Below are 25,790 nucleotides of genomic sequence, written 5' to 3' on the forward strand. Positions count from 1 at the left end.
TTGCTTCAACAATTACCTGTCACTATCTTTGTGTTATTCCATACTTTTTAAACATGTCTGTTTAAATGTCTGATTTATTTATGCTTCATGTTCTAAGATTCAATAAAAACGATATGTCTAATTTCTGGTATTGTCATTTTATTAATCACAACTCGACAAACATTATCATTTATTATACAAGCAACAAGGGTCTGATTTGTGGAATTTATACATGACACAACATCTGTATGTGTCTTCCTGAGCTGTTTAAAATCTATGGGTGGACAATAAAAAATGTCAAATTGCCTTTACTGTTGTTGCATGGGATGAAGATGTACGATGAAATTCAGTGCAACACAGAATCACTTCTTCCAACATAAGAAAAGAACATTAAAAGAGAAAATCCAAAAAGGAAAAAGCAAACTCCCTCAAAGTAAAGGTTCAGGAGGCTCGAGGTCTTATTTGATGTTATAAAGTTGCTGATATAGACCCACAGTCAAAAACCCCACAATCTAAACTGCAAAACAAACAATAATGCCATTCACGTTTTGCATTACTTTTCAATATGTAAAGTACATTTGAAGTACAGTACAACTCACAATCATGCATGTATCTCAGAACTGTAGAGTATATGTGACAAATAATAGGGAAACTTCCCATATGAAATGGTTTTATACTTTATAGTATGCTGGCCCCGTGCAAAACATTTATATTAAAACTTTATTAAGCAGAATCAGTTCTGAAGTAGCTGCTTTTGTATTTTCTCTTTTTTAAGCTGTTTTGAAACAGAGGTCAGTCATGGCATCCAAATTTCAAATTTCATGCAGTTTTACAATGAGCTGCACTTCTGCTTCCTGCAACACATTTCAGAGTAAGTAACAGAGCACACTTCACTGTTTGCCATAAAACAAAGGAATGATCGTGGCACTGCTTAAAAAAATGCAGGCAGGCTGATGGGGGTTATCCCAGTTTAACTATATTAACTAGAAAAATTAAATAATTCTCCATGACAAAGACAACATATATATATATATAGACAAATAAGATCACACCCATCAACACACATTTGCATATGCAAATAGACAATGACATTTCCACACAACAGCAACTACAGCTGAATTATACTTCTTACACGGTCTGGTGATACATACTCATCCATTGGATTGGTTTCAGTGATTAAGTTGTATTTAGTGAAGCAGAAGACATGTGCTGATGCTGCGTCGCTGGAACAACCTTCCAGATGATCTGAGAGGAGCTACTACACAGTGCTTTGTATTTTTATACTTTAAATGGTTTTAGTTATTTTTGTTATCAATATTATTTCGCTTGTGCTATTTTATTTTACTAAAAATGTAGTTTGAATCATATATAGAGAAGAAAATAAACTCACTGTAGGTAGTTCACTGACTTCAGGTGACTGAGAAGGAAGAGGCTTTTATCTTGAAAAGGCAGCGGCGGCGCAGAGTTTCTACGTCACCGTGTGGCGCTCCTATAGTGTGTACATACAGTGTAACGGCGCGCCCTCACTGTTGTGAGAAAGTTGTGGTGGTGAAGAAGAAATCTTTCCTCTGACCTGCTCCTGTTTTTACCGAATGAAAACTCACCACTCCGCAGTAAGATGTGGATCCTGACTCCGCTGCAGCCTGGAGGTACAGTCGTAGGTTAGCCAACACTGCTAACACTGCTGCTAGCTGCTCAAAGTTCACCTCAGCTGGTCTACTGCCAGTGTGGCCTCCAGTTCTCCCTGTTCCACATGCTCACAACATCTGTAGAGATCAGGGCTCTGTATGGACAGTAACATCTGTAGAGATCAGGGCTCTGTATGGACGGTAACATCTGTAGAGATCAGAGCTCTGTATGGACAGTAACATCTGTAGAGATCAGGTCTCTGTATGGACAGTAACATCTGTAGAGATCAGAGCTCTGTATGGACGGTAACATCTGTAGAGGTCAGAGCTCTGTATGGACAGTAACATCTGTAGAGATCAGGGCTCTGTATGGACGGTAACATCTGTAGAGGTCAGAGCTCTGTATGGACAGTAACATCTGTAGAGATCAGGTCTCTGTATGGACGGTAACATCTGTATAGATCAGAGCTCTGTATGGACGGTAACATCTGTAGAGATCAGGGCTCTGTATGGACGGTAACATCTGTAGAGATCAGAGCTCTGTATGTACAGTAACATCTGTATAGATCAGAGCTCTGTATGGACGGTAACATCTGTAGAGATCAGGGCTCTGTATGGACGGTAACATCTGTAGAGATCAGGGCTCTGTATGGACGGTAACATCTGTAGAGATCAGAGCTCTGTATGGACGGTAACATCTGTAGAGATCAGGGCTCTGTATGGACGGTAACATCTGTAGAGATCAGAGCTCTGTAAGGACAGTAACATCTGTAGAGATCAGAGCTCTTTATGGACAGTAACATCTGTAGAGATCAGGGCTCTGTATGGACGGTAACATCTCTAGAGATCAGGGCTCTGTATGGACGGTAACATCTGTAGAGATCAGAGCTCTTTATGGACGGTAACATCTGTAGAGATCAGAGCTCTTTATGGACGGTAACATCTGTAGAGGTCAGAGCTCTGTATGGACAGTAACATCTGTAGAGATCAGGGCTCTGTATGGACAGTAACATCTGTAGAGATCAGGGCTCTGTATGGACAGTAACATCTGTAGAGATCAGGGCTCTTTGTGGACAGTAACATCTGTAGAGATCAGGGCTCTGTATGGACGGTAACATCTGTAGAGATCAGGGCTCTGTAAGGACAGTAACATCTGTAGAGATCAGAGCTCTGTATGGACGGTAACATCTGTAGAGGTCAGAGCTCTGTATGGAAAGTAACATCTGTAGAGATCAGGGCTCTGTATGGACAGTAACATCTGTAGAGATCAGGGCTCTGTATGGACAGTAACATCTGTAGAGATCAGGGCTCTTTGTGGACAGTAACATCTGTAGAGATCAGAGCTCTGTATGGACGGTAACATCTGTAGAGATCAGGGCTCTGTATGGACGGTAACATCTGTAGAGATCAGGGCTCTGTATGGACGGTAACATCTGTAGAGATCAGAGCTCTGTATGGACGGTAACATCTGTAGAGATCAGGGCTCTGTATGGACGGTAACATCTGTAGAGATCAGAGCTCTGTAAGGACAGTAACATCTGTAGAGATCAGAGCTCTTTATGGACGGTAACATCTGTAGAGATCAGGGCTCTGTATGGACGGTAACATCTGTAGAGATCAGGGCTCTGTATGGACGGTAACATCTGTAGAGATCAGAGCTCTGTAAGGACAGTAACATCTGTAGAGATCAGAGCTCTTTATGGACGGTAACATCTGTAGAGATCAGGGCTCTGTATGGACGGTAACATCTGTAGAGATCAGAGCTCTGTATGGACAGTAACATCTGTAGAGATCAGGTCTCTGTATGGACAGTAACATCTGTAGAGATCAGAGCTCTGTATGGACAGTAACATCTGTAGAGGTCAGAGCTCTGTATGGACAGTAACATCTGTAGAGATCAGGTCTCTGTATGGACAGTAACATCTGTAGAGATCAGGTCTCTGTATGGACGGTAACATCTGTATAGATCAGAGCTCTGTATGGACGGTAACATCTGTAGAGATCAGGGCTCTGTATGGACGGTAACATCTGTAGAGATCAGAGCTCTGTATGTACAGTAACATCTGTATAGATCAGAGCTCTGTATGGACGGTAACATCTGTAGAGATCAGGGCTCTGTATGGACGGTAACATCTGTAGAGATCAGGGCTCTGTATGGACGGTAACATCTGTAGAGATCAGAGCTCTGTATGGACGGTAACATCTGTAGAGATCAGAGCTCTGTAAGGACAGTAACATCTGTAGAGATCAGGGCTCTGTATGGACGGTAACATCTGTAGAGATCAGGGCTCTGTATGGACGGTAACATCTGTAGAGATCAGAGCTCTGTAAGGACAGTAACATCTGTAGAGATCAGAGCTCTTTATGGACAGTAACATCTGTAGAGATCAGGGCTCTGTATGGACGGTAACATCTCTAGAGATCAGGGCTCTGTATGGACGGTAACATCTGTAGAGATCAGAGCTCTTTATGGACGGTAACATCTGTAGAGATCAGAGCTCTTTATGGACGGTAACATCTGTAGAGGTCAGAGCTCTGTATGGACAGTAACATCTGTAGAGATCAGGGCTCTGTATGGACAGTAACATCTGTAGAGATCAGGGCTCTGTATGGACAGTAACATCTGTAGAGATCAGGGCTCTTTGTGGACAGTAACATCTGTAGAGATCAGGGCTCTGTATGGACGGTAACATCTGTAGAGATCAGGGCTCTGTAAGGACAGTAACATCTGTAGAGATCAGAGCTCTGTATGGACGGTAACATCTGTAGAGGTCAGAGCTCTGTATGGAAAGTAACATCTGTAGAGATCAGGGCTCTGTATGGACAGTAACATCTGTAGAGATCAGGGCTCTGTATGGACAGTAACATCTGTAGAGATCAGGGCTCTTTGTGGACAGTAACATCTGTAGAGATCAGAGCTCTGTATGGACGGTAACATCTGTAGAGATCAGGGCTCTGTATGGACGGTAACATCTGTAGAGATCAGGGCTCTGTATGGACGGTAACATCTGTAGAGATCAGAGCTCTGTATGGACGGTAACATCTGTAGAGATCAGGGCTCTGTATGGACGGTAACATCTGTAGAGATCAGAGCTCTGTAAGGACAGTAACATCTGTAGAGATCAGAGCTCTTTATGGACGGTAACATCTGTAGAGATCAGGGCTCTGTATGGACGGTAACATCTGTAGAGATCAGGGCTCTGTATGGACGGTAACATCTGTAGAGATCAGAGCTCTGTAAGGACAGTAACATCTGTAGAGATCAGAGCTCTTTATGGACGGTAACATCTGTAGAGATCAGGTCTCTGTATGGACGGTAACATCTGTAGAGATCAGAGCTCTTTATGGACGGTAACATCTGTAGAGATCAGAGCTCTTTATGGACGGTAACATCTGTAGAGATCAGGGCTCTGTATGGACAGTAACATCTGTAGAGATCAGGGCTCTGTATGGACAGTAACATCTGTAGAGATCAGGGCTCTTTGTGGACAGTAACATCTGTAGAGATCAGAGCTCTGTATGGACGGTAACATCTGTAGAGATCAGAGCTCTGTATGGACAGTAACATCTTCACCATCCCACATCAAGCCCTGTGTATTACAGGAATATAAATGTAATATCATTTGACATTACATCCCCTGTTTTTAAAATTACATTGTCCATTGTACACACTTTACTGCTTTCTTAATATTCACATCACTGCGTTTTCTCACCTCAAGGAACCATAGCACTTACTCCTAGTTTGATTTAAATGTCATCAACAGTTAGTTCTGCATTGAATGGTCCATAATTTACGCTCTGTCACCCACAGGTGAGACGCAGTATCTCATGGCCAGTAAAGAGTACGTGGTCGGGCGCAAGAACTGTGACATCCTTCTTGCCAACGACCAGTCCATCAGCAGGGCTCACGCTCACCTCACTCTGACCGACCAGGTGAGACAGCAAGACAGGAAACCAGCATTTACAGTTCATTCTTTACATCGACTGAATATGTGCAGCTCCGCTTAAACATTTGAAATATTTCGCTCTTTCAAAGACATTGCACAATTAAATTAAAAGCTCCAAACACAGAAAACTGTGTCTCTCTTGCTTGAATTTAAAACATCAGGACTCTGATGGAACAACAGCACTGACCATGTTGTGCACCAAAGTTTATTCCTCGTGTAAAACGGTGCAGCTGAGGTTTTGGACAGAGGATATGATCAGTTCAGAAAAGTCTTAACATGGCAGAACAAAATTTAAACATCATTATAACATTAACGTTTCACCACTGAAGAATCAGATGCTTATTATTTTATAGCTAAATTCCCCCTAAACATCCCCCTGAGCACATCAACACGTCTTTGAAGCTTCTAAGAGGCACCTGAAGGAGTCAAAGAGTTAATTCAGTTTGCATAAGGCCAGAGTGTGAGCTGAAATGTGACGGTGTGGTGTGATAGTTGAGCAGTCACTCTTTTGTCTTTGCATAATCCAACAATCCTGTCAGTATTATGCTGTGGAAACTTTCTGTCTACAAATAAAATCACATCCTAATTATGTAACTTTCTGTATATGTGACAAACAACAAACACCAAGTACAGTATTACACATTGTGAGATCTGACACAAGGTAGAATTTATTTTTAAAACGTAATCACTGTGTATGACCACATAGATCTGTTTGATCTTTTGTATTTGTTTATCACCCAACCCCTTCAGTAATGTTCCAAGTAGCAGTTAGTATTTGATTAGCAAAATAGTTACTTGTTTGATGCCAGAAGGTGGTGCTGTTGCGCTGGTTTTATGTCGTTAAAGCTGGAAAATGTCTTAAAATGTGGTTTTAATTGTAATCGATGGCTTGTTTAAAAATTACTGCAATTACTGAGCAATACACATGCAGAATGAAAACACACTGGAAACATGTACTAGTTTAAAAATCTTAGACCTCATTTAAAAACCTCCAAAAATAAATGGTACATTGAAGATCCATTTCAGTTGTTTTTTCTTGTTTCTAAAAAGTCTGTTCACTGTGAGCATTTTGATTCATAAATACATGAACCTGCTTTAACATAAGAGCATCTAATATTTATTGTTTATCTGTTGATAGTGAAATCAATTTCTTTTGCCTGTGTTTCACCACTGTCTGCAGTTCTTACACTGAAGGTTCAATTTCTGAGCTTGGAATAACTTTCCATCTCAGGTTTTAATTTTCTCACTGTCACATGTATTGTTGAATGGAATGATTTACAGGTTTGTCTTGTGTATTTTACTTTTAGACCCTGACGTTGAAAGACACCTCCAAGTACGGCACTTTTGTCAACAGCAAGCGTGTGACAGAGAACACGTCAGTTAACCTGAAGTCTGGGGACAATGTAACATTTGGGGCTTTTAACAGCAAGTTCAGGTATGTACCCTTGTCTGTTGTGTTCTACATCACAGAGCCATGATTGTGTTACTAACAAATTCATCTTTAAATCTATTGCATTACACGTGTCCCTCACAGTGTGGACCATCAGAAGCCAGTGGTGTGTTCATCATGTTTGGACAGTGATGGCAAGACGTCACTCTCTCAGGCTCTGCTGGCTCTGGGTGGAAAGCTGGTCAACACGTGGACTCAGGACTGCACCCACCTGGTTATGCCCACTGTTAGAGTCACCATCAAGGTTAGAACCAGTATTTATGGCCCTGTTCTGATCTGGTATTATATTAATATTATACGTCAAATGGACAGCTTTAAGTGTGTGTGTTCACACCTGGCATTAAAACGTGTCCTGAATGTGTCCTCGGTGACCATGTATGATTGGATCTCAGTTACCTGCTCTCTATGCAAATAGGTAAGTAGGTCATTCCTGTTCATGAACAATACAAATGTGTTGGTTGTTACTGTTTTTGCATGTTGGTGCGAGCGGAAATATAAATATTTAGCACTGACCATGTGTGATTAGATCACTGAGGACAAATGCTGATTCTAGAGATGTTCTGATACCTTTTCCCTGCTCTGATTCTGATACTTGGACTTTGCAGATCAGCCTATACGCATCAATCTGATTCCAGTGTGACCCACTGATTCCAGGTCATATCAGATATTATTGTTTGCCTAAACAAGAAAGACACAGCTCTTTTTAATGGAGCTATTTAGTGCTTCTGATATTTTATATGAATATTTGAAAATGATAAGAATAACATCATCATTTAAGAATAATAAGCAGAAATAAAAAGAGTTGTGTCCTGTTTATCTAAAGTAATGATAAAGCTCAGCATTGATTTGGAGTCAATGGGTCACATGACATGGACGCTATTAAAAACAATGCAGATATCTCAGATTGAAACAGGAATTTATCCCTAAGTGAAACATAAAGCTAGTATCATCACGGAAGGAAACATCTCTATTTAAAACCTGGCACATGCGACTTGTTCGTCCCTGAATATGCTCTCACATACTTGTGTGTTTTCCCCAATCAGACCATTTCTGCTGTGCTGTGCTGTTGTCCCATCGTGAAACCAGAGTTCTTCTTGGTGTTCAACAAAGCTGTGCAGCAAAAACTGGCACCGCCTAAAGCCGAGAGGTACGACACAGTCCGTCAGTGAACGCATCACCTGCAGCGCTGAAACAAACAGTATCTCATCTGTGCTCTTCATTGTCATTAAGCTTCATCCCTGAGATCGATGAACCCTGTCTCATTAAAGAGGATGTTAACCTTGGAGTGACTCCAGCTCGCAAACTACTTTTTACTGAGAAGACCTTTGTGTTCCTCAGTGCCAAACAGGTTTGTTCTCTTCTTCTGTTTGGTCACTCAATACTGAATAACATTATCAGGATTTCCGTCGATCAGAAGTTGTTCCCCTCAGTCAAAGATCTCAGTGGAGTTATGAGATAAGCACTTGTTATTGGCCATTTCATTTCCGATGACGCTGCTTGTTTTTCAGTCATTATGATGGAAAGTCACATGATCTCGTGAGCTCCGTTTATCAGCTGAGCATCAGTTACCAGGCAGTCGTCAGCTCAGGGATCCTCAGGGAGACTCACTGCTCCAGTGACGAGCTGGTTTTTCAACAGGCAAATCCAATCTTTTGAAACCATAAACAACAAAATCCATGGTAGTGTACTTGTTGTAACTGTAATCATGAATGTTGCATTTGAATGTATTTTGTTCAAGTAATTAATTAATCGAATAAGAACTTCATCATTTTACTGGGTACGTTTTCTTCATGCTTGAACCTCCTCATGAGGTCAGGTGCATGTGCAGGGACAGCTAAACTATATATATATAAAATAATAACTTTATATGTTTGGTCTTATTGGCTTTGTCTGATGAAATAATCTCTTATGTAAAACGACTTCCACACTTTCATCCAGTGGGCGTTAACGCAACAAAACGATTCCCTGGTTTGACCAACAAACTTAATGATTGTAAATGTAAGAATGTCACTCAGTCTCTCTGTCTTTGTAATCTCATGAAGATTATCCATCAGGAGTCCTGGACCCTTTTTGAATTCTTTGAATTTTGACTTTATATTAATTACCAAACAAGAACATATTCACTTTGCCTAAAAACACACACGTGATCACAGCGGCGTGATTGCAGACTCCAGAGTTAATGTTGCTCCTCTTCTATGTTATTTTCAGCTGAAGCGTCTGAGTGGAGCCGTGAGTTTTGGGAAAGGAAAGAGTCGGCTGTTGGAGGAGGGCGCTCTGCCCCGGGACCTGCTGGAGTCTCCACAAAGCTGTGTGGTCGATGTCACAACAGGCAGCTCCCAAACCCTGCTGTCCTCCTCTGCCACAGAGTGGGCAAACTCTGTGAAGAACATTGTTGAAAGGTTTGTTCATGTGCTTCAATAGAAAATGACTTCAGAGTGTTTGTCGTTTGGTGGTAGATTGTCGTTTTTCCCACTGACACAGAAAAGGCCTTCGAGTCATCACCGAGTCTGAGATCGGATTGGCTGCCATCTTTGCTTCCTGTGACAAGTACTGCAATCCATCCAGTCTACAGCCAGACTCAGGTGGGAGGCCAGACAGGGAAGCACTCAGTACTGATTTCTTTGTTTCAATTCTACTTTTTGTTGTTTCAATCTTCTGGTTGTGTTTCAGATTCAGCACCAAAAGTGACAGCCAGAATCCCGAGTGCTTCACTGTCACAGAGCGTGGCCGTGGATGAGACTGTGTTACCTGCTGCGACACAAAATATCCCAGCATATGCAGTGAACACAGAGCCATTCGAACGGTACCGCCACACGCTCATCACACAAACTTTTCACTCCTCTGTCCATTCCACAAAGCCTGTTAGATGTTATTTCCTGCGTTTGCCAGGTCAGTGCCATGTAACGTGACAGGGGTGACGGCGGTAGGAGAAACTCCTGAAAAGAAGCATGATGGATCTAAAGTTATCGCTGAGAGGATGTCCACTCCGAGCATAGTGGCTGAAACAATGAGCTCATCGTATAACACAAACTCACAGAGGAAGAAGCCTGAGTCCAAACTGACAGGTAGCAGCAAGAATGAATTACAGATGCACTGATGCATTTACTTCTCTACTATCACTCTCTCTACACTTGGATAAAATAATCAGCACCGGGGACGGTCAAGATATTTTCAAAAAGTCTGAATATTCTTAAAACTCAATATTTTTGCCGTTGCAGGTGCGGGGAGCAGATGCATTAGGCCCCAACCATCCACTTCCTGGGCCAGTGGTGGCATGAAGACATTTCCACAGAAGTTGTCTCAAAAAAGTCCTGCACACGTTTCACCACAGAAACAGTCGACTCTGAAGAGCTTCTTCCAGCCAGCCAATAAGAAAAGGTAAACCTTAATACCAGCCTTTTGCATATTTTAGCAGTGGTGATGCAGTGCTTGCATCAATCAATGCAAACTACATCACCAATCACAATTAACATATGTTTTACTGATGGGACAGGATGACAAGGATGTATAATGTTTAGAAAACAAGATTGAATTTGATGAGTCATACTAGCCATAGACATAGAATTTTTTATTTATTTTGATATTCACTCAGAGAAATGAAAATTTAAACAGATGAAATACATCTATTACATGTTTCAGATGCACCAACTTATTTGTGTTGTCGTTTCTTCAAGGCCTTTGGACGATGATTTCTCTGATGTTATGTCAGAGCCAAAGCGGCCTGTACAGGCATCGTCCGTCAGCAGAATGCTGGCACCGAACACCTCAGTTACGTCTAAAGAAACATCCTCGCGTTCTGACAGACTTCCCGCAGCCACATCTCAGACTCCACTGAGGTCTGGAGCTGATCTGTTCGCAGGACGGTCGGAGGACAGGGTCTCCCATGCTGCTCAGGAGGAGCCACAGAGTAGAAAGAGGAAGGAGATGGAAGCAGAGATACAGATGGAGGATCTGGAGTCTATTATGTCTGAAGATATGGATTTCTTTGATGAGCCACCCTCAGGCAAACAAGGCCAGCACGCACAGCCTAAATGGCAAAGTTCAACTGGACAGAAACAAGATTATAACATGGAGGAGGCTCCCACTTCAAGCAAGAGGCAATGCATCCATGCAGAAGACAGTGAAGCCAACAGACGGCCACTGGAAAACAAGTCTGGTTCCCATAAGAACCAAAGCAAACAGTCCGAACAGTTTATTGTCTCCATCAAGATGGAGAAGGTTGATCCTTCAGAAAACTCAGCTCATCATGAGTCCATTGAACATGATAATCCGTCTTACATTCAGGTGAGGAGGAAGAATCGCAGTTCTGCAGTGTTGTTTTTTCATCCAATAATATCGAGGTTTTATATGAGATTATATTCCATTGTTACTCCTCATTTTCTGCCCTTTGTGCTCCTAAAGGATATTGATCTACTCAAAGGAGATAATTATGAGCCCAAAGAAGAGACTAAGACACCTCTGAAAGCAGTCGTCATTAAACAAGAGGTGCAAGTAAGTCCTGGGAAAAAAGCTCCAAATGTTGCTGTCTTGTCTCTTCCTCCCTTTGAATCAGCTTCATTTTCTGGCTCTTGCCCATCTGATAAAAGTTTTGCTGTTTTGCAGGAGTCCAGGGTTGATGAGGACCTTCCTAAAAAGCTGGTGTTAGTGGAGTTTAGATCTCTCACTATGTCCGCGCCTCTGAAGATTAAACCAAAGCAGACGCTCAGCAACGGCTGCGCAAAGAACTTCAAATGTTTCCGCAAGGTCAGAACTATGAGGAAAGCCTCATTTAGGATTTAGAAACACTTCTAATTTAGAAGCCATGAAATGTCATTCAAAATGTGTCTAGTGTCAAAATGTTTTGTTTATGATATGTTAATGAGAAGCATCGTAACCAATCACTTTCTACCTGACCGCAAAAGAAAATAAGAATTTTGACTTATACACAGGCTCTATCTTTTCCTTTTGTGCATATTTGCAGATTGAAGTGCCAGGGGCCGAGAGCTCGCCACACATCATCGGAGGGTCTGATCTGCTGGTTCACAGCAGGGGCAAGAACTCTGATTTGGATGAATGGCTGAAAGATGCAGCTAAGGTAATCTTTGTCACTCTGTCTGACTTCTTTCTGTCAGCGATCTGTCTGAGTCCTGCACTCATAACTTGAGTCTGTGTTTCAGGAAGAGCGTCAGAGCAGACGGGACGAGACTGTAGGAGACGACCTCTTCAGGTGAGAGAGAGGATTTCTTTTTCTGTCAGAAGATGTGAAGTCTATGTTTTCCCCTCATTTTTAAACACGTATGTGAAGGACCAGTCCTGTGTTTGTTCCATCCTTCATGCTTCATGATATTTATCATTTACCATTTATTATTAATAATATATCATCAAACCAGATACCAGAAAAAGAGAACCCTGGTTATGACAAGGTCGTAACTAAACATTTGTTATTTGTTCGAGATTTTGCTTGAAATTAATCAAAGAAACCTTGAAGATTAAACTGAGAAACTACATTTTCTACAATTAATGTAATTTTTTTCACTTTACTGAGACATATAATGTTTTGTATTAAGAAATGTTCAGCTTTTATAAATATAAGATATGAAGAAATATATTTCATAAGGCTGGTCAGATTTATACAGTATGCTCTGTCCCTATGTGATTTATACCTCAACTCATATTCAAGATCTTTTTTCTCTTGGACATTGAATTCTGGGTAAATAACACTTTTAGTTTACACTGTGTACTGAGTGACCTTTGTGTTAGTCTTGCTTGATCCGTCACTGAGATTAAAATAGAAATTCAAGTCTGTACAACCTCAGGCATTAAAATTAGGTGCAGGCAGCTTAATGAAGTGAGAATTATGGATATGGGGCCTCTGTAGATTCAGGTTAACCAATCAGGACGTAGCCATTCTTTCGTCACAGCGGTTGCCAAGGTAACAGGTGATGTAAGCCACCGATGCTGCTGCTGCCGCTGTGTTTTCTTTGACTAAGCAGAAAAGAGATTGAGATTGATTCTGTGTCTGTGTGCATGGTGTGTTTCTGTGTGTGTGTGTGTGTGTGTGTGTGTGTGTGTGTGTGTGTGTGTGTGTGTGTGTGTGTGTGTGTGTGTGTGTGTGTGTGTGTGTGTGTGTGTGTGTGTGTGTGTGTCAAGCCTGAGCTGTTTGATCACTGAGTCATGCTCAGTCAGTCATGCGTATCCGGGGAACAGACTCTGCTGCTAAGAAAACAATCTGGTATTTTTTTTTGTGGTGGGTCTAACCGAAGTTTCCAGACGTGGTTTATAGGAAGCCTGTTTGCTTTAAGCTGTTCAAACACAGTCTATGTTTTATAGCGCTTAAGTTGGGCTGTTTTTATTGTTTGTGCAAAATGCCTCTTAGGACATAGAGGAATGATCCATGAGGAATGTTAAAAGCCCATCATGACATGCACAGACCTATGAGATAAACTCTGCGTGTGTGTGTGTGTCACACAGGTACAACCCTACCAAGCTAACCAAGAGGAGATAAATGAGAAGATGAATAGCCTTCATCTTGAAGTGAGAATTCATTTCGAAGAAACATGAAGTAAATCCAACTCACCGGAAAACAGGAAAAACTCCAGAAATTACATATGTATGTTTATTTGAACCACAATGTTGGATTTAATGCTTCTCATTCGGTAAACTAATGTGAAATGTTAACAAGTGTTTACATTTTCTGTTCTATATAATCATCGACTTGTTAACTTACTGACAGCAAACAATTTAAGAAAACAGTCTCATGTTCAGAGATTCTTTTCCCAATTTTTATTTGTCAATAATAAAAAATATGGCATACAAAACATTAAAAACTCTTCAATTGTACAAGAGAGCATAAAACTCTACATGCTGAAAGCAGCTTTTCCTTCGTTGTGAAGTTAAGACCTAATGTGTTCCCTGGTTTTAGCTAACGAGAAACTTAGAGGGATTTAAGTGTTTGAGTGATCTCTAATGAGCCGACCCATCAGGCACTTCTGCAGACCCAAAACTCTTCAGATGAGAAGCTGTCATGTTTAACACATGTTGGCCTTTCTGCGTAGACGCTCGAAACACACATGTCCCTTCATATTCACAGGAAGTGCCACGTACAAATTGAGAGTTGACTATTGAGTCCTCTGTAGTCCTGGTATTAATGCACTGGCTGAAAATCTTACCAAACCTGTCCTTGAAACACTTTTCTGGCTTCTACCCAAAGCAGTTGCTGCTAAGCAGGCGTTTGTGCCTGCAAGCTTATATTTAATATTTATATCAAAACAATTTTCAGAAATCAGTGAAAAAAGCATCAAGAAATAATTCAGCTGAAATTCAGTATTTAACACAAGTCACATTTGCACTAGTCAACTGCTCTATGGTTACCAAAACTTAAATAGTGTTAAACCACATCTTTATAAATGGAAAAGATCATGTGACTACGTACATTATTTACTAATGTTACTAACCCCCAACACTGACTCAGACTACTGCTTTTAATGAAAGGGGGAGAAAGAATCCCCTACAGTCAACGAACCGTGAGCTGTGTGGGAGCAGCACACAAAATACTCTCCATATGGCAACACACTTATAAACAGAGTTTAAATAAATGAAAGGAAGCTAAATGCAGCAGAAATCGAATTATTAGATGTTAATGTTACTGCTCATCACCTCTCTAAACTGATATTCTGCACTTAATAAATCAACCATAAGTACAATGATAGATGTTCAGTTATAAATAGTGATATAATAATCTAGTCTTGATTAGTTTCAAGATGTAGTTTAGATAATACACAGATAGCCAAACTTTAAATTTAAAAGAAATTGTGATTACAAGAATAATTGGGGGAAGAGATTTGGTTTTCTAAGATATTAAAATATATTAATTGCATGGTATGATTGTAAAAATGGGTGTTTTGCAAGTGTGCTTTTCTTTTTCTGTCATTTTTAAGACTCGTCTCTCCATCTCTATCAATATGGATTTTCTTAGGTAAATTAATTATGGCTGGAACTGTATTCAGTATATTCTCGACATAATGTGAATGTCAATTATCTTCAAATGCCAAATTTAAAGGATCATACTGATGTTTCTTGTTTTATCCTATTTTCTACAAAATTTAAAAAACTGCACTCCAACCAGAAGGTTATGGCCCAAATCCCAGCTCAGGTGTCCTTGGGCAAGATGCTGGACCCCGAAATTCCCCTCATAGATGTTGAATGCACTAATTGGAAGCTGCTTTTGATAAAATCAGCAGCTAAATGACATGTAATGTAAAAAATTGAATATTAGACATTTCAAACTTTTTTTTTTAGGTATAAAGCTCCGACTAGACTAGCTCATACAACAGCAGTTAAAAGAACAATATCTGTATTTAAAAAAAAAAGTGGTTGGCTCAGAATAAACAGGAACATGAACTAGTCAGTTCACATCTTTTGTAATAAATCTCGGCAAACAGTCACCACTCTTGGCTTTGTTGCGTAGAGTTCAGATCATTGCACGTTTGTAAGCGGGACCACAGTTTGCTTTTAGAGAAGACGCTTCTACATTTTAGTATTCTGTCTCCTGAAGTTTATAAAAAAACGATTTAAGTCAAGTAAAGTTAGTTAATAAATGGATTGAAAGACACATGGTGAACAAATAAATAACCCTGATGAATATAAGGTCCCATTGAGTTGTGAGGTTACAGATTGACTAGAAAACATTGGCACACGGTAGCTTGGACTTCTTGTGAAGTCAGACAAGACTCTTGAAAGCGGTCTTTTGTTTCTTTAGAAACTAATTGGTGTACATCCACTGTCTTTTTGGTCTCTGTAAGTTTAAAATGTCCAAGCTGTGATGAGAAAATACTGCATGAATGATCAGAGCATATTAAAACTCCTCAACACCTTTTACATCGGTTACAAAAAGCACTCAATATCTGTGCCCTACAACCAACGTGTACTACTCTCTTTTCCATCATGTTTTCAGATGAAGTTATTTCCTCCACTGCTGATGAGCTTTCCTTTCTTCTTGAGTCTCTTCAGCAGACAGGAGGCGATGCCTAAAGCGCCACCCTTCAAAAAGCGAACAAAGTTGTCTCCCACCAGCGGGCCCATGGCAAATAGACCTGGTTCCTTGGTACACTCAAACGTGTATGGGTGGATGTCAATGGTGTTCTGCTTGCAAGAGATGGGTTTTGTTGGATCCTGACCCAGGTACTGGCCTTGCCCCTTCAAAAAAAATAAGTTGGGGTTGGTCCCGATTAGCACCAGGACCATGGAGATCTTGAACGCCTTGAGGGAGTTCATCCCCTGCAGCAAACACTTCATGTCAGACTGGAAGGACACCACGCAGTGTTCTGGGAAACTAGTGTAGTCGGGAAACAAGCCGACACTGGCGTTACCAGTCATATTGCCTGTGGCCAGCTGGGGCTTCGGGCACATCTTGGCACAAACCGAAGAGGCAATGCTAACTGCCTGGGGTCTGTTAGGAGCAGAGGAGGTGGCCACATTTGTGTAGGTCTGAGAGCACATCATGTTGTAAACTTTGTGGTACTCTGGGTACAGGGTCTTGGGCAGCTGTTTGAAGATGAGATCTTGGTCATCTACGCTCTTGCGAAAGACATGTAGCACCCTAATGTTGCTGTTGCAAGCACACAGAACTGCATCTGCCGCACTTAAACCGGCACCTACAATTAAAACCGGATCAGAGTTCATATCCAGCTCTCTGCGGCCTACAGCCAATCCCAGGTCTGAGATACTGTGGAATACGAATGGTAGGTCCTCCCCCTCTACACCTAATCGAATCGGTGAATCTGATGCACCTGTGGCGAGAACCACGTTCTCAGCAAATAGACAGAAGGGTACATGAGTGTCGTTCTGCACCTGCTGGTATCCCCTTACTTCCCAGAGAACTCCCCCTCCTCCATCATCTACACACTTAACTCCACTACCCTCAAAGCCCCCATTTCTACCATCTCCCACCTGTACATCTCCTTCATCAGTTTGCCCATCATGCCCCCGGCAGAGCTTCTGGACGGAGGTCACATAGGTGTTGTCAACAAAATTATTTTGGAGGCCCTTTAGCTGCACATAGTTACGGTAATAGGATGAGATCTCCTCTGGGGTTGCTCTGTCACTGGTTACATCCCTGGAGAGAGAAGGGAGACAATGAGGAACAAGGTAGTACTGAAGTTTGAGACATGTCCTTGCCATAAATCTTGCCCCTTGTCGTTACCTGCGTTTCCCATTGGTCAAGTCTCTGTAGTTGACTCCGGGAAGCTCCATCCAGATGCCAAGACTAATAGTCAACATGGAGCCTTCCATTGCCTGAGGAGAGGAAAGAGGGGGAGAAGAAAATGCAAAATTTAAAAATTGACTATAATAATAAAAGGATGAACAGAAAACATGGATGGTTAGGTTTGGAAGACTAAACCTTGTAGCTTACATGCCAAGCACCTCCAGGTGTTGCCCTCCCCAGCACCAGGTGTGGGATGTGTTGCTGTTTGTCCCTCCTCCACTGAAGGACAGGAGGGAACTCATAGCCATAGTCAGCATTGGGGTGCAGCAGTGTGTCAAAAAGCACAGCCACTGGATTCCCTGACCTCCCCTCAAGACCTTCACTCAAATACTCCAGATCCTGTAGGAAAGTGTCCAGACATGTAATGAACTTTATTAATACAGCACTTTTCAAAACAAAGTGCTTTACCAAGATAAAATATGGGAGAGAGGCAAATAAAATCAGTCAAAATACAGAATTAAAATCAATTAGTAGGTAAAATAAAACAAAACAGTAAGGAAATATTAAAAGAAAAAGTAGTCCCTGTGAGGTCATGTACACATTGAAGTAATGTGCACTGTCTTTACCTGTTCAGTGATGGGTAGGTGCTTGGTCTCCTGCAGTTTTCTGTACAGTATTGGGTTTGGGTGGACAGTTGCCGTATCTAGGTAGGGCTTGTATCCACTCAGCAGGTAGGACAGACAAATACCCGAAGGCCCATTGCCTGAAAAACAAATCCAAGTTTATTAAATGGTGGATTAGTATCAGAATGGGGCACACAGCATCACGTGGCACGACATAGACTGAGATGTTAACCTATAATGACAACAGGGACGGTGGGTGGGTGCTCTTGTGGCAGAGCGGTCTCTTCCAGGAGAGGCATGGCTGCAACCTGGGCCAGAGCCGGCACTGAGGAGGAACAAAAAGGTAGAATTACAAAGAAAGATCTTGTCTGAATCTGTGCATCACATGTTTATCTTAGAGCAAACTGGTTCAGATTATTTGAACAGGTTCAAACCGGCCTGCTGTCTTTTTGTCTGCCGGTGTTGTTGTTTAATGTCAGGGTTAGATCCTGTCTCCAACCACCATCGTCAGCTGACTTGAAACAACCATTGAGGGTGGGGGGGGCCTTTATTCATCCCATTATTGTGCTTCCACACACAGCCATGACCCTCCCTGTCTGTCTGGGGCTTCACACACGTGGAAACACCCCGCCACAACACAACATACCCCCGGCTTTTGTCCTTGCCGTCCCGCCAACGTCCACACACCCCCTGTCCTATCAAACATGGCCTGCGGCGAGACTAGCCTCTGTTAACCCCGGTACCGCTTCCTAAACAAAAGGGTGTTCTAATCAGATTTATGTAGGCTCAGATCTGTTGTGAAATGTTGTCGGTGAGCATGTGTAGTGTGTGTTTGTGTGTTACCCGACAGTGCCATTGTGTGCCCGCCGGGCAGCAAATCCCCTCTGATCACTCCTCCGAGTGGGCCCTAATCCCACTGGGCCTGTTTATGTCTTTACCGCCCCTTTCAATGGCAGCAGGATGAGAATGTGGTCCTGGCATGCTGACAGACCAAACCATCAGAGCTCCTCCCCCCTTATACCCACCACCGACACACCGACACAACACACACACACACATTCTCCCGCCAAAACAACCCACCACCTACTGTAAGCATGGCCCACTTGCCCCAGTTACATACTCACTGAAACACTGCCCACACGGCTTTTGTCTTGTATCCCTAAACTCTGTCTCACTTCCCTTCAAACTCCCATGTGCCCCTGCTGCCAGTACAGTCCGCCTCATTTCACATGCACCCCTCTCTCCCTCCCTCCTCCCTGTCTGACCTGTGTCTGTAAGCCAACCGGTTGTCTTTTGTCGTCGGTTTGTTTACCTTTTTCAGTAAAAGCACTGGGATTCCACACATTGCCTGCCTTGTTTGGAGAATGTTGTGCCCCCAGTTGGCAGCTTCATACTGGCATTTCCACACCACTGCTCAATTTAAGAAACCCCACAATGTTTACAGTCCTAAAAGTTGATTTTGCCAGAATTTTTGGACCAAAATGTGTTTCTTACTGTAGGTGGATTGCAGGAGATCCCATCTGGTTCACAACAAAGTATTTTAGAAAATACAAAATAACAAAGTCTCCCCATATGGTTGATATAACAGTAGAAAGGAAGTCATTCTTGACAACAGCAACAGTATGCTTGACAACACAGCTTCAAGATGGAGTTTTCATCTATATCTCAGATCAACAGGATTATTTAGTCACAGCAATTTGTGTGTGTTTGGAACAGTTGTTTGTTGAGGCCCTTGAACAAGAATCTCAGACTGCAGCTTGCATCTCTCAGTATGATTATTATAGAGCACATCAGTCACTGATGTTGCATCATGTGGCATCTCAACCTGCAGTGCCATATTTTTGAGATGGAAGAGTGTGATTAAATCTTTGTAGTTTATTCTGTGTCATTTACCAAAGTAAAAACAATTGCACAGTTGATCCTACAAACTGTAATGCCTGAGAGGAAAAGGATAAATGTTTCAAATTCAGGGAAACATTGAGAGTTCAACACACCCACATCTAAAATGGAAGGATAGAAACGTCCCAACCCAAGATGTTGGATGACCTCACTTTTGTTTGGTTGTCTCCCTGCCCTTTGTGCAGCATGTGTGGACGGACCACACTTTTCTAGAACACAGTGTTCTGAGTATTGTGGGCTAAAACACAGCTGAAACTTAGAGCTGATGTGTGTCTTTTTATGTCTGTTGAGGTCACATCATTAACACATTATAGAGGCTGCATTTTTTTAATCCACTTGCTTACGTGTACTTCATTTGGAAACAATGCAGTAAAATAAATACGCTTTTCAAGCTGAGTTTTCTCATTTTTCTCCTGATTTAATCTGAAAGGAGTCGCAAACTACAACCATTCCTTGCAACTTGTGCACCTTGCAGAAAGATCGGTTACACAATTGTGAGAACTTTAAACCTGCAGCTCTATAGCCTACTGGTCCTGTGGCCCATGTGCATGCTGCTGCTGCAGCACAGCCAACACTGATGGAGCAGCATGGATGATGTGACCCACCTCACACACCACCCTCATGGACCCACGCAGGCTCCAGCCTCCCACTAAACGCACTCCCAGTTCCTTACAGCCCGAGTCCAATGAGTCACAAGGAGCACATGTTACCATCATTGCATAATTCAGGTCAGACACACATGCAACCACCTGCCAAGAACAACGTGTCTTACCGCGCTGTGATCTATCTCTCTATCTCCCAGCGGCGTCCCGTTACATCGACCTACAGCCGCATCTCTGGCCGTATAAATACAGACAGACACCGGTGGGAGGATCCACGCGACTGTCCGGGATGTTGCATGAGATGAGCAGCCAATCTCGTCATCACGCACGCGCACACGCACGTATTACCTCCGTGCAGTTAACCGAGCAGACCTGGAATATTCAGGTCTGATCAGCCTGAGAATCTAGATCTCTGCTGTCCACAGGGAGAGAGAGAGACAGAGAGAGAGAGAGAGAGAGAGTGTGTGTGTGTGTGTGTGTGTGATATAAAGAGAAACCGGGTCCTGCGCGCTTTTGTCGTCACATGCGCATCTTACGCTGCACCGGCAGGCGCGTGCACGTAGGGAGGAGGATACAGGCGGAAGATGCTCATCATCATCATCATCATCATCATCATCATCATCCTCCTCCTCCTCCTCCTCCTGTTCACTGACACACTCCTGTCTGAAAGAAACACACGTGTTAATGTTACTTATGTCTAGAATGTCCAAGTATTGTACATTGAAGGGATGGAAAGTGTAAATGCACTCATTGTCTACTCACCACTGTGCCAATGGAGGAGTGGCTGAAGTGTTTGAGTCCACAAAACACTTTTGGAGTAAACAGCGTTTCAGCCAAACCAAACACAACTAAAGTAACTAGGGAACCATTTCTTAAAACGTATAAAAACAACAGGAAAAACCAGAGAATGCCTCCATACTGCTCCTGTGGTGTCATTCAAGTGTCTGTGGGCCCCAACATTCAACCATGACTCGAAACGGCGTCATATTCACCAAGTTTTGATCCTAAATGTCCTCTGATATCACAGCAGCAGTGTTATTATCCTTACACTTAAGTATTATTATCCCCACAAGTATTGTATGTTATTTATTATTACTTACTGGTGCCTATTTCTAACCTTGCTGCTGTAATATTGCAATGATCCCCATTGTGGGACTAATAAAGGATGAACTTATCTCATATTTGTATTAATGATCAGAATTTACAAAGTAACTCCGTTGATAAAATGGAGTTGTGTCTGTAACTTAAGTAAATATTATTTTGTTGTTGTATATTTGCAGGGCTACTGTATTTTATTACACTATTGTTATAGTATTATTATTTGTTCTTACGCAAAGTCAAATCAATAGTTGTTTGCATGTGTGAATCTTTTTAATACAGTCCAGGCTCAGTCCAGATGCAGCTCCGTCCCGCCCCTCGGCTTCATGAGCCAATCAGCTGAGAGAACCCACCACCGCTTCCTGTCCTGCACCAACACATGTCCACTAGCAGCTAACTCAGTCAACAGAGACCAAACTGTGGATCGACAAGGCAACAAGCGCCATTGAGGATGGTTCAGCTCAGCAGGATCTGCCTCCGGAAGGTAAACACTGAAACACACCACACTGTGATCTCATGCTCGAGGATTTCATCCACAGTTATTTTTTATTTACGGTGACATTGGCTGCGAAGCTAACAGGCTAACTAGCTTCCAAACATCAACACAGACCAACTGGCTCTGTGTTCTCAACCATTTCACACTTTTATCACGATGTTGTTACGATGAGAGTTATCTGTGACTGAACAGTATCAGAGTGAACGCGTTACTGTTAGCATGCTAACCTAGCTCAACTTAGGTTTCAGTTTTATTGTGAAATCCAGTGCATGAGAATTTGAGCAGAAACCCTAATTCTTAAATTTGAAAACTTTAGTGTCACAGCTCAAGGTCCTCTTACTAGTCCAAAGTCCAAAACATATTTCCTGATCTGGGTGACTAGATCACACATGATCTATACAATTATACAAAAAAAAAATAGTTATACATCAATCCACCCATCCATTATCTATACCACTTATCCTCCATTGTGAGGCTGGAGCCAATCCCTGCTGACAATGTTTTTATTAATCATTACTTTAATATTGAACAGTGTTCCTGGACACATTTGTGAATCTCATCAGTCTAAAATCTCCTTTTTGCAGTTTGGAAACCTTGTGGACAATCTCCGTCTGTATGTCCGCGGTGGCAGCGGCGGTATGGGGTTGCCCCGTCTCGGGGGACAGGGAGGAAAGGGAGGAGATGTTTGGGTGGTGGCAACAAAGAACCTGACGCTGAAGCGGATCAAGGACAAATATCCTCAGAAACGTTTCCTAGGAGGAGGAGGAGCCAACAGCAGGTTAGTTTCTCTAAATCCAACCTCGACTTTTCTCTCAAACACAAAGTCAGAGGTTAAGTTCAACTGAAGCTTTATGTTGTACAACAGATGCTAAAACCTGTTTTGTGTAATTATCGCATGTGTGTATTGTATTTAATTGACAGTGTCCGAGCACTGAAAGGAGAGAAGGGAAAGGACCTGGAGATCTTTGCTCCTGTTGGTATCACTGTCACCGCTGATGATGGCAGAATACTTGGTAACATTTATTGTGAAACGCAACATACTGTTGGTCAAACATTTGAAAAAGAATTAATACAGTTGACATTAAAGCTAATAAAGAACATGAAGGTGAAATACAGCATTTGAGTTAATTAAAGCCCAAATAATATGGATTTGTGGAGACTGATTCAGTAATTGGGGACTTTAAAATGAAAGTTTTTATTCAGTTGCAAATCATAAATGCTGTTAGTGATCTGTCAATAAACATAAAGAAGCAAAGATAAGAGAAAAAAACAAAACAAATGAGCAGAAAAAATCAATGAATGTGTTGTGTTTTAAAATTTTTGTTCCCCTCCAAGGTGACCTGAACGCTGAAGGTGACCGTGTGCTGGTGGCGAAAGGAGGACCAGGAGGCTCCCTCTACTCTGCATTTGAGCCCAGTAAGGGTCAGGCCAAACACATACGCTTTGACCTCAAACTAATCGCTGACCTGGGCCTCGTCGGGTGAGAACAGAAACACACACAAACATACTGGTTCATTTCAGCTGAGGCTCAAACTGGCTTCATGTGTCTTTGAATGTCTGATTTTCTTTGTGCTGAATCAGGTTCCCAAATGCAGGAAAGTCTTCTCTGCTGACGGCCTTGTCTAACGCCACACCTCAGATCGCCAGCTACGCTTGTATGTACATGATGCTACAAGTGTTTACTGTGACGGTGTGTTTGCTGTGTTACTGTTATTTCTAAAATCTTCGTTTATTTTACAGTCACAACTTTGAAGCCTGAGATTGGCAAACTGATGTATAAAGATTACAAACAGGTATGAGAATGCTCAGTAGTGTTCAGTATCTCCGGTAAATAAGTGTCCACTTATTTGTTTCTCTTCAACATTTGTTCACATCATTTGTTTCTTTTCTGCAGATCTCTGTCGCTGACCTGCCGGGCCTGATTGAGGGGGCTCACGTAAATAAAGGAATGGGCCACAAGTTCCTGAAACATGTGGAGAGAACCAAGCAGCTACTGTTCGTTGTGAGTCAGAAGCCGCAACTACATATGAATTTGAATGTGTTTAATTTAGCAGAGACAAGTGAAATAGTTAAAACAAATGTAAAAAGAAACATTACATAAGTAAATTATTTAAAAAGTTATGTCAAAACCATTCACAAATTACAGGTTGTGATGATGATGATGATGATGGATCTGGTTTGTGTTTTGTCTGGCGGCAGGTTGATGTTTCTGGTTTCCAGCTGGCGAGTAAAACACCCTTTAGGTCGGCCTTTGAAGCTGTGCAGCTTCTCACCAAGGTGAGACTGATACTGTAGCTATAATCTGACCTGACCTGAATCCTCATGTGTACCATTTATTTACCTCCTCCGTCTTCTTCTTCATGCTCCTCCTTCTCTTTCTTTGTCACCTAAAGGAGCTGGAGTTGTACAAAGAGGAGCTTGTGTCGAAGCCTGCTCTGCTGGTGGTGAATAAGATGGACCTTCCCGACGCTGAGGACAAATTACAGGAGCTGAAGGAGCAGCTACAAAACCCAGATGGTAAATTTTATGGATTTGCTTTGCAGTTTTATTCCTTGAGGAATAGAAAAATATATCAGCTCAAAACATTTCAACACACTGAACATAAATCTTTACCAGGACAAACTTGATTTGTAACATTCATGTTGTTTTTCCCTCCTGCAGAGTTCTCTGATCTGCTGCCTGACGACATGATACCTACCAAGTACATGACCTTCAGACACGTGGTTCCCGTCTCTGCCACTACCGGGTTTGGTATCGACAATTTGAAAAGCTGCATCCGAGAGTCGCTTGATGAAGACGACGCCATGGCAACCAAAGCCATCCATCAAGAAAGACTGCAGGCACTTAGGCAAACATCGCACGAGCATTTATAATAAACACGGAGAGTCGGACCTTCAGAGCACGATGACAAGAGCTCTGCTCTGCTCTGAAAAAAGATCAAACTGGTGAAGTGGAACTTTTCTGTCTTACCTGTGACAGACACCCTGCTCGGTGCGTTTCAAGGACATCTGTCTTCCTTATTGACCAACGCTGCCAAAATATCACGTGCTTCAAGTTTGGTTGGTGGATGTGATCTAAATATCAGTCGATGCTGTCGAGGTCCTATTCAGAAATGATGCACTGCAAAAGACTGATAAGTATTTGAGCGAACAGATCCGTAAACCTTTACTGAGAAAAGGTCAAACCAATGCAGCATCAGCTTTAGCACCAGATACATAGATGATGCAGAACCTCCTCAGCAACCGTTTCTGTTTCATCTGATTGTTAATGAAGGCTAAGATGGTATTTATTTTTTTGTGTGTTTGATTCACTGATGCCAACATTTGAAATCATTAGAATCATTTTGATGCCATGTAACAGGGATGTGGCACCAACAACAGAGTCTGCAACTTTAAATGAATCAATGTATCACAGGAGAAACTCATGAATAGTCGTGAATCAGCCGTGGAGCCACTAGATAATGTTTGTACTGGATCAGTGCATCCCTGTAGTGTTGTAATAAAAGAACAATCAATAAATTATCAGTTTTCCAGTATGTATGTATGTATGTATGTGCTGTTTGTTTTCCTTTACAAGTTACTAGAAGCTATTAAAAACAGCAGAATAGACAGTTGTGTTGATGAAAGTTTTATTTTATATTAAATATATTACAATACTGAATGATTAAGAGGGGGGAAAAAATAAGGGGATTGATTTTTGCATCATCGTATGTACAGCATACAGGCAAAAATTTTGAAAGGAAAAATTAAAAACTGACAGCAACTGCAGTATTTAGATCTGAACTAGAACATGTGTGGTTTTTTTAAGGTTCCTGGAGCGGAGTGCCGATGTGTCCTGGCGGGATGGGACAGTGTGGGGGAGACTCGGTGGTGGGTGTGCTCTAGT

The 25,790-nt window shown here is 42.0% G+C and overlaps 3 protein-coding genes across 4 annotated transcripts; 2 read left to right on the forward strand and 1 right to left on the reverse strand.

The window, feature by feature from the left end:
• Window positions 1–1,449: 1,449 nt before the first annotated feature.
• Window positions 1,450–13,801, forward strand: nbn (nibrin). Of its 2 annotated transcripts, none has more exons than XM_020093521.2 (17): window positions 1,450–1,640; window positions 5,419–5,540; window positions 6,862–6,989; window positions 7,089–7,248; window positions 8,048–8,151; window positions 8,235–8,352; window positions 9,213–9,403; window positions 9,486–9,586; window positions 9,675–9,807; window positions 9,894–10,069; window positions 10,223–10,382; window positions 10,679–11,288; window positions 11,406–11,495; window positions 11,607–11,747; window positions 11,965–12,078; window positions 12,161–12,210; window positions 13,455–13,801. In XM_020093521.2, the coding sequence occupies exons 1-17, from the start codon at window positions 1,598–1,600 to the stop codon at window positions 13,486–13,488; spliced, it is 2,475 nt and encodes an 824-aa protein (XP_019949080.2). In that variant the 5' UTR covers window positions 1,450–1,597; the 3' UTR covers window positions 13,489–13,801. The 2 variants fall into 2 exon arrangements, with proteins under 2 accessions (XP_019949080.2, XP_019949081.2); XM_020093522.2 differs by having other exon boundaries at window positions 1,450–1,628.
• Window positions 13,802–15,800: 1,999 nt separating this feature from the next.
• On the reverse strand, window positions 15,801–20,622 carry osgin2 (oxidative stress induced growth inhibitor family member 2). The gene is made up of 6 exons (XM_069536669.1): window positions 20,482–20,622; window positions 18,043–18,135; window positions 17,814–17,950; window positions 17,395–17,586; window positions 17,185–17,276; window positions 15,801–17,097 (listed from the first exon to the last, which is right to left on the reverse strand). Exons 2-6 carry the CDS (start codon window positions 18,107–18,109, stop codon window positions 15,933–15,935), a joined length of 1,653 nt encoding a protein of 550 aa, XP_069392770.1. The 5' UTR covers window positions 18,110–18,135; window positions 20,482–20,622; the 3' UTR covers window positions 15,801–15,932.
• Window positions 20,623–21,733: 1,111 nt separating this feature from the next.
• gtpbp10 (GTP-binding protein 10 (putative)) lies at window positions 21,734–25,440 on the forward strand. The gene is made up of 10 exons (XM_020093231.2): window positions 21,734–21,893; window positions 22,490–22,683; window positions 22,827–22,918; window positions 23,241–23,385; window positions 23,487–23,560; window positions 23,646–23,698; window positions 23,800–23,907; window positions 24,105–24,182; window positions 24,299–24,422; window positions 24,567–25,440. The coding sequence occupies exons 1-10, from the start codon at window positions 21,861–21,863 to the stop codon at window positions 24,776–24,778; spliced, it is 1,113 nt and encodes a 370-aa protein (XP_019948790.2). The 5' UTR covers window positions 21,734–21,860; the 3' UTR covers window positions 24,779–25,440.
• The last annotated feature ends 350 nt before the right edge of the window (window positions 25,441–25,790 follow it).

This window comes from Paralichthys olivaceus, chromosome 13 (assembly GCF_024713975.1).
Source record: "Paralichthys olivaceus isolate ysfri-2021 chromosome 13, ASM2471397v2, whole genome shotgun sequence".
NCBI classification, from domain to species: Eukaryota; Metazoa; Chordata; class Actinopteri; order Pleuronectiformes; family Paralichthyidae; genus Paralichthys; species Paralichthys olivaceus.